At 33.6% G+C, this 16,150-nt stretch overlaps 2 protein-coding genes across 3 annotated transcripts in view; one reads left to right on the plus strand and one right to left on the minus strand.

Annotated features, from left to right (window-relative positions):
* The first annotated feature begins 686 nt into the window (after window positions 1–686).
* Window positions 687–10,854, plus strand: LOC129755458 (cardioactive peptide). The gene is made up of 3 exons (XM_055751965.1): window positions 687–788; window positions 10,002–10,151; window positions 10,216–10,854. The coding sequence occupies exons 2-3, from the start codon at window positions 10,062–10,064 to the stop codon at window positions 10,585–10,587; spliced, it is 462 nt and encodes a 153-aa protein (XP_055607940.1). The 5' UTR covers window positions 687–788; window positions 10,002–10,061; the 3' UTR covers window positions 10,588–10,854.
* Window positions 10,855–14,408: 3,554 nt separating this feature from the next.
* LOC129754653 (neither inactivation nor afterpotential protein C-like) overlaps window positions 14,409–16,150 on the minus strand; it is a 35,306-nt gene continuing 33,564 nt past the window's right edge. For both annotated transcript variants that reach the window (XM_055750828.1, XM_055750829.1), the window contains 4 exons: window positions 15,867–16,111; window positions 15,432–15,805; window positions 14,996–15,377; window positions 14,409–14,936 (listed from right to left, as the gene is read on the minus strand). In XM_055750828.1, coding sequence (XP_055606803.1) covers window positions 14,502–14,936; window positions 14,996–15,377; window positions 15,432–15,805; window positions 15,867–16,111 — 1,436 coding nt within the window. In that variant the 3' untranslated portion in view covers window positions 14,409–14,501. The remainder of the gene's footprint in view (window positions 14,937–14,995; window positions 15,378–15,431; window positions 15,806–15,866; window positions 16,112–16,150) is intronic.

The raw sequence follows: 16,150 nt of genomic DNA on the forward strand, positions 1-16,150 counted from the left end.
ATGCAATCCTTTCCTGAACGCTTTCGGCATTTAGTTTTGCTGAATGTCAGAGAAAAATCTATTATTTAATCGAACCTTTTGAAACATTTAATGCCATTCAAAACAAATCAATATTTTCAAGACAGCCACCAATCAGTCTCAGTTCAGACTTTTTTTTTATCGGATGTACCACGGCTCGAATGCATGTGCAGTGACATTTGTGCAGCAGCGTCTCGTGGCAGCATGCATGTTTCGGAATCCGTATGCACACATTGCATTTGCTCTGGGGCCACACATCACAAACATACGCATGGAATGGCGGCAGCGATGCACTTCTCAAAATTCAATGGCAACAATTTCCCAACCGATTAAGTGATCCCATTGCTCGCTCATCAAAAAGACCCATCTTAGTCGCTTCCTCCTTAAACTCGTGCCACAGATTTACACATTTACAGAAAGTTTATGCAAAAATCATGTGCGTTTATGTAACGCGCAACCGAACTCAAGCGATCCATCGCATCCATATCGGTTGTTCGGTTCGGAATCGATTATGGTTGTTGTTTCCTTGTTTTTTTTTTTCTTTTGCCTCAGCACCGGCATCGGGGGAAAATTTACCCCGGGAGGTCCTTATTTCCCGCCCAAAAGATTTCCATCGCATCGGGCCCTAACTAGAGCCCGAGCGTTACTTGTTTCTATATAAAAGCCAACCGGAACGGGGGTTGGATTTCCAGTTTTACTCGTTCATTAGCTCGATCAGTGTGTATTTTCGCGCGTGGCCGAGAAAGAAGCTTCAATTTTTTCGTTCCGTGGTAAGAATCCTGGTGAAGTGTGTGAATTTTCCCAGAAATAGAATGTTCCGGTTGATCTATTATCTTCTGTGTGAATGGGTTCGAAATTTATTCATAGGTGTAGGTTTTAGTTGAATGGGGTTTGAATGGAGAAGTGAGTGGGTATTCAAAAGTACCTAATTTAAATGTCAAATGTCTTGAAAACAAAAGCGTGAACCGTTAATGTTTCCGTGGACGTTCGATCTATATTCTATAGTCCTTACCGTTGTGAATAACTTATTCATTTAAAACTCAAATGAAAAGACGCCTTCAGAGAAGATTACAGCAATATGAGTTGTAAAAAAAAATTACAATTTGCCCGTCATTTACGTCTTTGATCTTGGCCTTTTTCAAGGGATATTTTGAATAATACTATGATATATGTTTTAATTGATATAACTAAATTCTACAAATTACAATGTAAAGGGTTTAAAGCCAGTAGAAATTCTCCTCACACAGTAAACACATGAAGTAAAATACAAAGTATCTCTTTAAGAAGGCCAAAATCAAGGGCCGAAACGTTGGGCAAATTGAAAATTTCTGTTATTTTCTACCTTTTGACTGGAATGCCAATGAAGCAAAGGAAGCACAACCAGCTGTAAAAAAAACAATTTTAATCTCACATTTTTCAACTTTGAAGTTTACTAGAACTTTCTTACTTTAGGGTGAACTGTGAACTGTGAAATTTTTCTGATAGTTCATTTACTAGTAATCGGACATTCAAATTTTTTCCAAAATTTAGAATTCACGCGTTTTTGAGATATTTACGATGTAAGAGAACAAGAATAAAATAAATTTGCACAGTTTCTTTCAAAATCCGTCATTATTAAATCGATAGCTGACAAAACCGTTGGTTATTCAAAGAATTTCTGTGTGTGAGTGGTGGAAAAGTATGCAAACACTGTCAAAAATGTCCACAAGGTTCAAATCAAACATTGAGGTTAAACACATGTTAGGCAACTACGGTTATGGGTCATAAGGGAAGTCAAGTCTTATACTAGCATTTTTTAATATTGATTGAGCGAAAAACTAAGTGTAGATCGCTGAAATATCCAAAAAAATATCTCCGATAAGCTGAAAGTGTTGCCTAGTTATGAGTCATTCAAACCTAACTTCCAACATCAAATTTTTGCTAGCTCCAGAGCTCGTAAGCTGTATAGCCAGTACCGAGGCTATGTGACAGATGATTTTTGATAAACGACATAACTTTTGAAAAACCCTATTTCAATCAAATTTCAGCGTTTGAATCCTATAACTTTTCTGCTCGTGCAAGCTATCCAGCATATTATAGTATGTGTTTACTGGTTGTTTTGTTTAAAATATAATGATTTGCCAAGATTCCGCTCCTTTGGAATTTTTTTTTTCAAAACTTAGGTTTTCGCTGTTTTTTTAAGCTTAAAAAGAGTGATCTTGTGTGTACCCTTTGCAACCAACAATCTATACTAATCGATTATACTTTAAATTCAGTCTCACGATGGTTTTACTTCGATATTGTCAGATTTTGCCAACAGATATTCCATTGAAAATGCTTTGAAGGGGCTAAAAAAATCAAGTTTCGTTAATTTCTAAACAGTTGTATCCACTAAATTGCCCTCAGTTTCTTTTAATAGAGACGTATTGGATCGGAAAGTAGCAATATTGAAGGAGGATGATGCAGCTACCTAAAATTCAGATTAGACGAAGTATTAGTTTGAATCATCAGCTTCATTTCCTTTATAGAAAGTATTTTGATCAAACGAATGGTTTTTGAGATACACGCATTCGTAACTGTCCCATTCCTAAAAGAACTAAGCTTTGAGTAAAATTTTTTAGATGATTCGATTGATTCCTGAGTTAGCGCAACGCGTTCCCATTTTGTATAGAAATTTGTATGGAAATTTGAATCGAAGAAGAAATGACAAGCAGCTAAGCATGTCATGAAAAAAGTGATTACCATTTTAAAATAAAAAAAATCTAAATCCATTGAAAAGTATTTAAAACTGGCAGACTTTGCTTGCTAGAGCTTTTAATAATTTCATGAAATGTTTTGGCAAAGGTTTTATGAATCAATAGTTCAGTAGTCATGCAAAGCAGTTTTTTTTAAGATTTTTTATCTCATCCTACGATTTTACAGCTTTCAAATAAGCAGTCAAAAACGCTAAAATTCAAATAAACTATTGTGCATTTTTTTTTGTATAACATTGAATATCTTTTCTGGGGTAAAAGTTAGGTTTGTGCTTTGTTCCTATGAAATCTACTGCAAGAATCAAGCAATATTTTTCATCCAAAGCTATATTTTTTGAAACTTTCAGAACATCTCTGGCAATTTTTTAATTGAAAAAATTGTTTCCCATACAAATTTCCATACAAAATTCAAACTGGTTGTGCTAATTCAGGACTGGATGGACTGCAACCTAAATTTTTATTGCTATTTATAGCAGAAAATACAATCAAAGCAAGTTAGAGCAAATTCACTGGTGTTGGGAAAAAGTGGTAGAAATTTTGACATTTTGAAAATTTTACCATGCAAAAATGTTTTCAAGATCTTGGGGCGTTGTATTTTTTTACAACACTGATCCCATTTCAGCCGTATGTGATAGAAATATTGCTATTTTTGCATCACAGCATGCGAAAATACAACACGTGTTGTAAAAAAACTAGAAGGCCACAGATCTTGAAAATGTTTTTGCATGTCAAAATTTGTCAAGTGTCGAAATTTCTACCACCTTTTCCCAACACCAGTGAACTTGCTCTTGGGAGGTGTAAAAATTAAAGAAGTTGAAATGTTCATACTAAGCTTCCAGCAGCGGTCTAATGTACACTGATAGACATAAATATTCGACACTTTTAGTGTTCTGCTGAAATTTTCGTTTATTTTCATTTTCCCTTCTTTTTATGAAAGATGAGTTGAGTATAGGAAATTTCTTGCCTTTAGGTAGAGAACATTTCCCATAGTCAATTTACATCTAAAAATATGCTAATTATCACAAACTTTTCAGAGTTATTGTAAATTGAAATATATGCGATGAGCTAGCATGTGTCGAATACATTTGTCCATCAATGTAGTTCAGATTTCAGACCACAGTTAGTTTGTGTCAATTGTGATGGTCATTTGTTTTCTTTTATAGATCATACTGCTGTAAATCCTCTCGTAAGGCACCTTAGCTGAAATCTGAATTAAAAAAGTTATGACAATTTTTTTTTAAATTTTTGACTATGAGAAATGAAAAGTGTATATTGATGTGCTTTTTTAGGTCAACTTTTCTTAAAAATAAAAAAAAACTTATTAAGATTTATGTTATGCCATAATTACTTTGTTTTTATGACTTATTATAATGCGGTCTTATGAAGAATTTTTTTTAATTTTTTTTTTAGAAAACACAATGAAATTGTTAAATAACGTTACGTGTTACGTCATTCCAATACAATTCTCTTTCATTCATTCGAGATACGGCTGCAGACTTTTCCTTACAAGATAACATTTCATCCAAAACGCAAAGCGTAAAAACCATTCTTCCGGGAAAGTCGTTTCAAAGCTTATGTGTCCGTGTTCATGTAAGTTCATGTATTTGATGCCGCCGACCGTAGCCCAGAGGATAGCGTTTAAGTCTTCTAAGCCTGAGGCCAAGAGATCGAGTCTCGGTCACGGCATACATCGTACTCTTTCTGTGGGATGGTGGTGTTAGTATTAATAAGATGCTAGCCATTATAAGGAGTGTTTTCGAAAAAAAATGCAACACTTTGTTTTGTGGATAGCTTTTGAATGCATGGAAGAAAACGGAAGAAATTTTCAGTGAAACTACCTAGCAATGTAATGTTTACATATGCAAAATTTTCTGACGATCTGTCGAGTAGTTTTTGAGACAGCACCCAGAAGAAGTGCATCGATTTTTATTTTTGGGCGGCACGTGCGCCATCTATACTTCACACTAGGAACCTTCCCTTTTCCAAAATTAAGGATTTTTTGTACGATGTTCTCTATTTTATGGAAAAAAAGAAAAAAAAAATTAAAAATTTCTATTTCATCGAAGTTATGACAAATTTCTGCAAAAAACAACATCGCTGACTTATTATCACTCCACCACAGTTTTCTCCTAATCACACGATTTCAAATCCAATCAAAATAAATATATCATCTTTGTGAAGTAATATGGAAGGAAAAAATTGAGATTAGAGGCATTTTTCTTGTATATTTGACTTTTTATTGTGTCGCTTTACAGCTTCCACGAATTGCCAGCCTTATTAAAAACTAATTATCATTTTTTAAAAACTTTTCTTCCTTTATTATCTCCGGAACATCCTAAGAAGAATTGTGCTAAATAGTTTCTCTCATCCAATTCCATCCATGCGATCAAAAGTTATTCACGAAACAAAGTTACATTTTTTTCGAATACACTCCTTATGCTTGAAAGATGTACGCTTTAGTTAGATACCTTCAAAGAAACATGAAGTTTCACTGAGATCCTATATGTGTGTGTTCGTTTTAACAAGTTTAACAAAATTCTTAATATTTGATTCCATGTTGATAAATTTTAGGTTTCGAGTTTCTTAATTCATGCGGTTTTTTCAAACAATTACGATGATTATTGTTAGAATTTTTTTTCTTCGATCATTAATGTTTTTGACAATTTTAAGCTCAAATTAATAGATGTAAAATATCTGAATGTCTGAATGTATTAAAATTGCACAAGCCTCGGGATAACGGTTTGAACAAACGACATGTACTTCGATAAAATTGAACAAACCAAATTAAAAATTCAATGAAGTTATAAGATTTTTTCGAATCAAAATATTCATTATACAATACTCCCACAATCTGAATAATCTACACAAAATACTCTGTTAATGCAACGCCTGTGGTTTTTCGAAACATAGGAACAATTCTGGGAAAAATGTCTAAATCTCGTAGAATAGTTCTGAAGCTATTGATCTATGTATTAATTTAAACTGTTTATTTGAGAAATGATTTGCAAATTTTATTTAAAAGATTTGGTTTGACTGTTCGGAAATTTGGTCGAAAAATTAATCTTACAGGTTTGGTTGATAATCAAATCTGCGATTGTGATTTATGTAGTTAAATTTTTAATTTATCATCAGAATATTGATAGTTTAATTCCGTTATTACGACCACGACTAAGGACAGAGATACAAAATCCAAACTTACAATCATAAATTGAAATTTATAACCTGGATACTGTTAATAAATCATAATAATATATAGAATTCCGTTTCCTCATTCACTCACAGGTACCGACAACTGGGGCAACATGCAACACTTTTCAACTTCAACGGTTTATCCATAAACAGTTTTAAGGTCGATAGGATATCAATTTGATATAAACAGAAAAATTATTAGTTTCTCCAGTAATTTTTAATTTTCTAAAAACATTCGATTTTCACCATACTCGGAAAAATGGGTAGCTTGCAACAAATTTGGTTTTAAATAAAAAAATCTAATCAAAACGTAGGAAAATTTGTAAGTTTTGATAAATGTTTGATGCCATTAAAGGCCATAACGAGTAAAAACGCCAATTGCAGTAAATTTAGGTTTTGTTCACTTTAAATTTTGCAGTTTTTTCCGTCAATAATACTGTTACGTTGTGTTGCATACATTCAGGGGTAAAAATACTATAAAAATTTTACTAGCAGAAATGTTGAGTTAAAATGTTTGGATGGATGAAATATGATTTTAACAAACGTGTAATTTAAAACAATCATATTCCAGCATATGGAAACGAGATTTATGAGGTCTCATTTAGATTTGCATTTTTCCCCAGACAGGTAATTGAATTAAACAAACATTTACATATTTAAAAAAAAAATGGCGATTGTCCGAAATATATTTCTACACAAATAATGTTGGTATAGAGGAATAAAACCAATATAACGTTTGTAGGTGATATCCTCAAGCCAACCCTTCGTTATTGGGTAAAGTTTTTTACGGCATCGAAAATTTTTCTAAATTGTACATTTGTATTGTTCGATTCTTGATATTTCCGAAGAATCCAAAACCTACCTTAAGATGTGAGAAACTATGTTATCATCATTTTGTATGCATTAAATACTACCTCGATAACATTGCATTAAAGAAAAAATTAAATAAGTGTTGTGGTATAAAGATGTTGCATACCGTTGCACAAGGCATGATACCTCGTTTGACGGTATAAGAATTCATAATTTGAACTCACCTTCAGAACGTTAGCTGAATACTGAAACTCCGCTAAAATATTTGAGATCAAAATTCTGAATTTAAAGGTAGACGACTAATCAAATCAAAAACTAATATTTTTAACTATTCCACGTTTCGTAAAATTCATGACACTGAACATCTCCCAAATTAACACCTTTGATATATGTACGTACATAGCAGTGACGCATATCAAATGCACAGTAAGATAGTTTTTTGAAAGTGTTTTAATTCATATTGTTATTTGGAGTCGTAAATTTTTCAAGGAAAACAGTCAATATGTAGGAGAGAGTGAGGACATTTGATCCCTGGGGTGACTTAATCTTGTAGTCGGAATCTGGAAGATCAAATGTTTTTTGCATGTTTTTGATAAAAACTTTTAGAAAAAGGTGCCCAATTATTATAGAGCGATACATCTATTCTGTTGGATATCAAAATTTATCGCTCAGCACGATGTTATAGATATTCATTCAATAATTACCTGTCAAGAAAGACCTAAAAATAGTTTTTTTTTTAAATTAAATATTTTCCATTTTGCTATGGACTGTTAGGCAAATCTTCTATTTCTAAGAATTATTTAATATGACATGAAAAGCAATGCGACCAAAAAAATAGTATTTGGAACCTTTTTATCGATTTTACTTGATTTTTGACCAAAGTTAATGTCCCCTGAAGAAAACACCAAGTCTCCGTGAAAAAGGAATCAAGTAACCTTTAACTTAAAACAAAACAGTATTTTTTTCGCTATACGAAACGGGTTTCAATTCATCTAAGAGATTACGTACTGTTCTAATTTGTAGAGCATAGTAGTTTCTGACAGAAACTGGCGATGAGATTTTATTTTTTTTTTAATTTAACGTTCTGGGAATCGGACGACTCTTTTCCCGGGAATTCTCGGGATTCCAGGAAAAAATGAAAGTGATTTTTACACTCTACTGCATACAAACCCAATCTTAAAATATGTTATTTCTTTGCCGATGATTTTGCTACCGCCTACAGTTTGCGAAAAAAAGTTCAAAATGATAAGCTTTGTAATATGGATCATTCAGATACTTTTCTTAGTGTTTCCTTATTGGAATTGTTTGATTTTATACATTTTCGCGTTTTTCCTTTTTACACTATTTTTTCGAACGAAAACACATTTTTTATCAAATTTAATGTATTATCCAGTTTATAGAAAAAAAAAGTTAAATTCTACGCCATATATCAAGGTAGAACTATCAATATACTTGCTCAAACTAATCCATTTTTCCAATTAAGATCGTGTGAATTTTTACTAAATCAGCACTTTTTATTGGCTTCGGAAATTCCCGGGGTTTTTAAGCAGTTCCCGGGATTCAGTCATTCCCGATGTTTTTTTTGAATTCCCGGTCCAGTAATCCCGGGTAGGACACTCTAATGATGAAAACAAGAAAATGGAATCAGGTTACCCTATTTTCCCCTATTTCAAACGTTTTGACAAGAGAATTTCCTCTATATAAATATCTAGGCCCGGCAATTCTTGGCATTTATTTTTGTAAAAACGTAGAAAATTCCGTGGAAAATCAAAAAACTAGGTCAACATCCGGGCAAGTTTGAGCAAAGTTTAGTCATTATTCGAAAAAAGTGAGATGGAAGAGTAAGATTGAAAAAAATCACAAGAAATCCTGATTTTTCATCGTAGTCATATTGTATTTAAATCTTCTAAAATTGTTTGATGTTGACTTTGATAAATAAAAAAAAACACTTAAATGAAAACTTACTGCCACTCATTTTTCATCAAATACTCCTGGAGGACTCCTCTTATGAGCATCGTTGCAAAATTAAAATCTATGTTTTTGATGGTTTTCAGTGATGCTTTTTGTATGAATGCATTGAAAAGTCATGTAAACCATTCCTAAATTGAGTCATTAAAAAAAATATTAGGAACCAATTTGCGTGACCCATGTCATATCTTTCAATGTTGGACTTAAGTATGAAATAAAAAAAACCAAAAGTGACATATAAATTTTGTATTTTGAAAGTGGGTGATTTTTTTTTAGAATCTGTGAAATCTGTAAAAATTTGAAAAATCTGTGTTTTGTTACACAGATCTTGTGATGAAAATTTGCTCAAAATTTTGTGCAACTTAAAAAAAGGCTTAAAAAAATATCATCATCATTTGTGCAACTTAAGATTTTTATGTGGTTTAACCAACCTTGCTTATGAGGTGCTTGAATTTATAATATAAATGAACAAGAGATTATTTATACAGAAAACATTACACGCATTTTAATATGCAAAAACAGGTGACGAACAAGAAAATCTAACGAATCATTACATTTCGCTGATTTGTATAAAATTTTCTTTCAAATTATTGCTTTTTTTTTTTTCATATTTTTCATATTTGATGTAGGTATGTACTTTAATGTCAGACATTAAAAATTCAAAAAAAATAGCCGTTTCTTTCAGAGATTCAAAAATGTTTTTTTTACACGCGGCTTTTTACTTATTTTTCCTATCCCAGTGCTCTTAATTCGATGACCACTAAACGTATGTTGGCACCATTTATTCTTCGGTTTGTCAAATTCAAATGGGTTCCCCATTGTAAAACATGGCAATTCACTTCAACTGCCTCACCGGGGGACGAAATCGAAAAGTTTTTTTTTTCTCGACTCGTTCTGTTCGATCAAAGCTTAAACACTCCCGCTGTGCCCGGAAAAACTGAACTATCACCGCAAATCATTTTCGTACACGTTGGCTCCGGGTTTTTTTTCTAGAGAAAGCAGGGAAAGGCGTTTTGATAATGGAATGGTTTTGTAGATAGATGGTTGACATATTTTTGCTGTTGTCATTTTTACGTAAGTTCTCGTTATCTCCCACTCCAGGAAACGCCTGGAAAACCTAAATGTCTTCCAGGCGTTTCCTCTTCAAACACTAGCTGAAGCCTTTTTTCGCCCTCCCTTCTGCGTATTAGGTCAAGGCCTTACGGGGTATCCCGATGCACACTGGCTATGCGTATGCAATTGATGGATTATTGTTTATCTTAACGTTGTGGTTGTCTTTTACAGTTTCTGATTGCAGACTGACATCTTCCTCTCATCCGCTCGCCTACGTCAGCTTTTAACGCCATGAGTCCTACCACAACTTCCGCGCTATTCATCCTGATTTTAGCGATGCTTTGCCTGGTTCACGTGATTAATTGCGGTGTTTTGGATAGGGTGAGTTCAGGAGCTTGATTAACAGTATGTTTTTGATGAATAATTATTGATCTTTCCGTATCAGGAACCACGTGCCTACAAGCAGTACAACAACGACCCGCCGCCCGCAAAGCGTCCATTCTGCAACGCGTTTACCGGATGTGGGAAGAAACGATCTTCCGTTGCCGTGACCCCAGTCGCCATGATGCATCGGCATGCCATTACCTCGGATCAGAACCGGCCCAAGATAACGGAAGGTTTCGACCCCAATGAAGATTCCCTGTCAAATCTGATCGATCTGAATACGGAACCCGCGGTCGAAGATCTGATGCGGCAAATCATGTCCGAGGCCAAACTGTGGGAAGCCATCCAGGAAGCGAACCGAGAAATCTATCTACAAAAGCAAGGCCAAAAATCTGACAGCTCTTCCATGCCAATCGCATTCAGCACCCAGTGAACAGGAAATCTCTCATTCGGTTTAATAAAAATCTAGGTTAATCTAGGGTTAAGTTTGCAAATTACAGAAAAAAAAACACAAAATGTTAATAAATTTAAGTTAATTAGAAGAGAAGCTACAAACTTCGATCGTAAGGGAAACGGTTGCTGTCCAAATTCACTTTTGCTCCAATGAATTTGTCTCAACGTGATTCTATAATTAATATTGATGAAGAATCAAACTGTCCATATTGCACTGCTGACATCATGGTGTTACACTTACCAAAAACCCAAAAAAAAAACTAGCACACATGATAATTGTATCAGACTAGGAATTCATAGATTTAAAATGTTACATGCGAGCCCCATGGAATTTTCGCTATTATGTATATCACAAAACAACCACAAAATGTTGCAATAAAATTAAATACACCAAAGAAAAAAAATGAATGTTTGTTATTTCTTCTGCTTAGTCCGAAAATTTCAAATATTTAATTAAATTCTACTCTCAAAAAATCTTGGCAACAGCCTTTCTAATCTAACTATTTTTCATTATTTTCCAAATCCGAAGCAATCTGAAAGCTATCAGATCTACTGTCTTTAAAATATTTGGTTATCCAGCTGCTTCATCTTATTTCTTAGGAACTGGGAAAATTACTGAAAAACTTTCAAACTATTTAGCATAACGCCCTTCCCTGTTTTTTCATCCTCTCCGTGTTGTTTACCAAGCCAATACAACCTGAAAAAAATCAGAAACAGTATAGGAAACTCTATGAGAAGTGCTTTCCAAAAGAAGAGGCTGCAGACTCTCGCAGTCGGTTGGTGCTAACTCGATGCCTAAAATGTGATAAAACGTGCACTACTCCAAAGATGACATGATTGGTTGTGTCAGAATTGGTATAGAAACTCGAGCTTTGGATTTGACGCTTCTCCACTAAGTACAAACATTCAGAAAAAGTCCCAGCGAGCATTAATCTCAAAACAACATTTTCATCTAATCTTGCCAGTTGCAGCACTTTACCATGTGTGCTACCTGGATTAGATTTAGGGCCCTATTACAGAAGACGAGTCACGAGTCATTTTACTCGAGTGATTAATTTTGGTATTACAGTAGGCGAGTCGAGTCGAATTTCAGTCGAGTAGCTCGACTGAGTCGACTGCTTGAAGGTTCGTGACTCAGCTGTTTCACTCGACTACCGTAATACGACACTTCATTCGACTCGACAGTGGCTGCAGTCGAGTCGAGTTACTCGACTCGTCTTGTGCATGGCCAATCAGAAGATCAGAACAAGCAAAATGGCGCTTTACCGGTGATTGTTTCTTTCTTGTAATGGGTACGGAGATTTGATTTTTTTTTTCTTCTTTCAAACATACACAGAGCGCCCATAAATTATCTTTATTTTATTCTGTTCATCCTTTAAATTTCATCTTCTCTCATTTTTGTAATTTCTGTTATTTTTGTCATTTTTTGTCATTTTTGTCATTTCAATCATTTTTGTCATTTTTTTCATTTTTGACATTTTTGTCATTTTTGTCATTTTTGTCATTTTTGTCATTTTTGTCATTTTTGTCATTTTGGTCATTTTTGTCATTTTTGTCATTTTTGTCATTTTTGTCATTTTTGTCATTTTTGATATTTTTTTTAAATTTTTTCAACTTTTGTCATTTTTGTCATTTTTTTTTATTTTTTCTACTTTTATCATTTTTGTCATTTCGATCATTTTTGTCATTTTGATAATTTTTGTCATTTTTGTCATTTTTGTCATTTTTGTCATTTTTTTCATTTTTGTCATTTTTGTCATTTTTGTCATTTTTGTCATTTTTGTCATTTTTGTCATTTTTGTCATTTTTGTCATTTTTGTCATTTTTTGTCATTTTTTGTCATTTTTTGTCATTTTTGTCATTTTTGTCATTTTTGTCATTTTTGTCATTTTTGTCATTTTTGTCATTTTTGTCATTTTTGTCATTTTTGTCATTTTTGTCATTTTTGTCATTTTTGTCATTTTTGTCATTTTTGTCATTTTTGTCATTTTTGTCATTTTTGTCATTTTTGTAATTTTTGTCATTTTTGTCATTTTTGTCATTTTTGTCATTTTTGTCATTTTTGTCATTTTTGTCATTTTTGTCATTTTTGTCATTTTTGTCATTTTTGTCATTTTTGTCATTTTTGTCATTTTTGTCTTTTTTGTCATTTTTGTCATTTTTGTCATTTTTGTCATTTTTGTCTATTTTGTCATTTTCGTCATTTTCGTCATTTTTGTCATTTTTGTCATTTTTGTCATTTTTGTCATTTTTGTCATTTTTGTCATTTTTGTCATTTTTGTCATTTTTGTCATTTTTGTCATTTTTGTCATTTTTGTCATTTTTGTCATTTTTGTCATTTTTGTCATTTTTGTCATTTTTGTCATTTTTGTCATTTTTGTCATTTTTGTCATTTTTGTCATTTTTGTCATTTTTGTCATTTTTGTCATTTTTGTCATTTTTGTCATTTTTGTCATTTTTGTCATTTTTGTCATTTTTGTCATTTTTGTCATTTTTGTCATTTTTGTCATTTTTGTCATTTTTGTCATTTTTGTCATTTTTGTCATTTTTGTCATTTTTGTCATTTTTGTCATTTTTGTCATTTTTGTCATTTTTGTCATTTTTGTCATTTTTGTCATTTTTGTCATTTTTGTCATTTTTGTCATTTTTGTCATTTTTGTCATTTTTGTCATTTTTGTCATTTTGTCAGTTTTGTCATTTTTTTCATTTTTGTCATTTTTGTCATTTTTGTCATTTTTGTCATTTTTGTCATTTTTGTCATTTTTGTCATTTTTGTCATTTTTGTCATTTTTGTCATTTTTGTCATTTTTGTCATTTTTGTCATTTTTGTCATTTTTGTCAATTTTGTTCTTTTTTGTGATTTTTGTCATTTTTGTTCTTTTTTGTCATTTTTGTCATATTTGTCATATTTGTCATTTTTGTCTTTTTTGTCATTTTTGTCATTTTGGTCTTTTTTGTCATTTTTGTCATTTTTGTGATTTTTGTGATTTTTGTGATTTTTGTCATTTTTGTCAATTTGTCATTTTTGTCATTTTTGTCATTTTTGTCAATTTTGTCATTTTTGTCATTTTTGTCATTTTTGTCATTTTTGTCATTTTTGTCATTTTTGTAATTTTTTGTCATTTTTGTCATTTTTGTCATTTTTGTCATTTTTGTCATTTTTGTCATTTTTGTCATTTTTGTCATTTTTGTCATTTTTGTCATTTTTGTCATTTTTGTCATTTTTGTCATTTTTGTCATTTTTGTCATTTTTGTCATTTTTGTCATTTTTGTCATTTTTGTCATTTTTGTCATTTTTGTCATTTTTGTCATTTTTGTCATTTTTGTCATTTTTGTCATTTTTGTCATTTTTGTCTATTTTGTCATTTTCGTCATTTTCGTCATTTTTGTCATTTTTGTCATTTTTGTCATTTTTGTCATTTTTGTCATTTTTGTCATTTTTGTCATTTTTGTTAGTTTTGTCAGTTTTGTCAGTTCTGTCATTTTTGTCATTTTTGTCATTTTTGTCAATTTTGTCATTTTTGTCATTTTTGTCATTTTCGCCATTTTTGTGTTTTTTGTCATTTTTGTCATTTTTTTAAGTTTTGTAATTTTTGGATTTTTGTTATTTTTTCATTTTTGTCGTTCTTGTCATTTATGTCATATTTGTTATTTTCGTCATTTTTGTTTTGTTCAAATTTTGTCAATTTCCTTTTTCATTCTTTTGATATTTTTGTCACTTTGGCTTAGGTAGTAAATATAAGTGTATGTGACATAATGTAGTAAAAAGTTTCTTTTCCAAAAATCAACAACTTCAACGAATTGAAACACGTAAGGAGCTTTAATCTTGCGACAAATTTTTCAAATCAACAAATATAACAAGAACATTTTGCACCAACCCGCACCGGAGTCAGTCTACAAGTCTTCAACGTAGCCTTCGACGAAAATACCGGGAACTATTTCCTCTTGGACGTATTTGTTTCGGTTGTCGTCGTAGGGCGTTGGGGAACGGCTACGCGATGGTCCTGCCCGAGCTTCGTTGAACATGATGTTGTCGTGTGAAAGTTTCCTGGCCGGCGTAGACGTTCCGTTGTTGTTTTCCAGTCCCTGACAGGATCGTGGACGATTTTCGTTGAGCCGACTTTGGTACACGATGTTTGGTTCCGATCGATTGAAGTTGTCCCCGTACGAGTTGTAGTTATTGTTGTTGTTCGTTGTATCTTCAAAGTCTATGTTCGAGTACGTCATCTTTCCATCGTTGCCGATGCGTTTCATCGAAGCTCGCTTGTAGTTTGTTTTCCGTAGCATTCCTTGGAAGTTGAACGGTGGTTCGTCATCGGAGTTATCGTTCTGTAATGTTAGAATGAAATTTAAGAAACTTGTGACAACTTGTATGATTTACAGCTTACCTCATCTAAGCTCTTTTTACCAATCAGTTGCATTTCCTTGATGGGGTTTATCTTCGTTGGAGTTAGACTACGTTCGAATCCGTACCCGGTGTCGAAGTCTTGCGACTTGCTTGGTTGGGGAGCTGGACGTTTCTTGTAGACTTTATTCTCTATCAAAGGCGGTGACAGTTCTTTATCGTTTGGGGCTTTCGGAGCTTGACGTTTCTTGTAGACAGCTGATTTTGGCATAATATCATCGGTACTGCACGAGTTGAATCGATTGCGAATGTCGTCGACGCTCTGCCGGGCGTAAGGCATCGGGGAGTATACCGGAGACATCTTGACTGGTGAATGAACAGGTGATTTTCGTACTGGATACTCCAAGTTGTGTCTGGGTGATAACCTGAATAAACCGATGAATTAAACAACAGTTCATTACTAGATGCCATGAACTTACTTCTTTATCGGTAAGCTTGGATCTCGGTGAAACGGTTCATTAGCCAGACTATGATCAGCCGAATCATTCGGATAGCCACGTTGTGCCGACCGGGTGATATCGGAGGACAAGTTTTTCCTTCGTCTAAGTGGTGCGTCCCAGTCTTCCGTATCCGAGTCGTTCCCGGTGTACAGATAAGTCACGGCCGATGGGTCGCACATGTAGGTTGTATCGAAGAATGGAACCTCGTCCCAACGGAATGGAAGCTTCCAAACCGAGGGACGTGTTGGTCCCAGCAAGGACTTACTACGCTGTGTCGGATCAACCTTGTCCAGTATTACACAGTTGCTACAAGTGGTAGCTCCTGCAACAATTCGTTGGTTATAAATGTGGACCTGTCGAAAAAATAGTCAAATAATCATCATCTACGAAGCTCCCTAAATTGGAAATACAAACCTGTTGGGAGAAGTTGACCAAATCTTGATATCTTGCAGCACGGTATTGGAGCAGTATTTGGTAGATGGACTTCTTCCTCCAACGAAAAGCGAATGGCATCAGAAAGTCGGCCGTATCGGGGTCCAGCTTTCCGGTGCGGTCGTTGATCAATGGACGGTACTTCTTGCGGGCCATGTGTCCTCGGAATGCCGTTTGAATCTTGGTGGCCGCGACTTCCGGATTTTCAACCACCTGGCGCTTGCGAACTAAACAAAAACCCAAAAATGTACATTTTGCGATACTGA

The sequence above is a fragment of the Uranotaenia lowii genome, chromosome 3, assembly GCF_029784155.1.
Source record: "Uranotaenia lowii strain MFRU-FL chromosome 3, ASM2978415v1, whole genome shotgun sequence".
NCBI lineage: Eukaryota > Metazoa > Arthropoda > Insecta > Diptera > Culicidae > Uranotaenia > Uranotaenia lowii.

Coding starts and splice junctions, on each gene's coding strand:
- LOC129755458 (XM_055751965.1), top strand. CDS start 10,062: ATGAGTCCTACCACAACTTCCGCGCTATTCATCCTGATTTTAGCGATG. Junction 10,152..10,215: donor ATTGCGGTGTTTTGGATAGG/GTGAGTTCAGGA, acceptor TTTCCGTATCAG/GAACCACGTGCCTACAAGCA.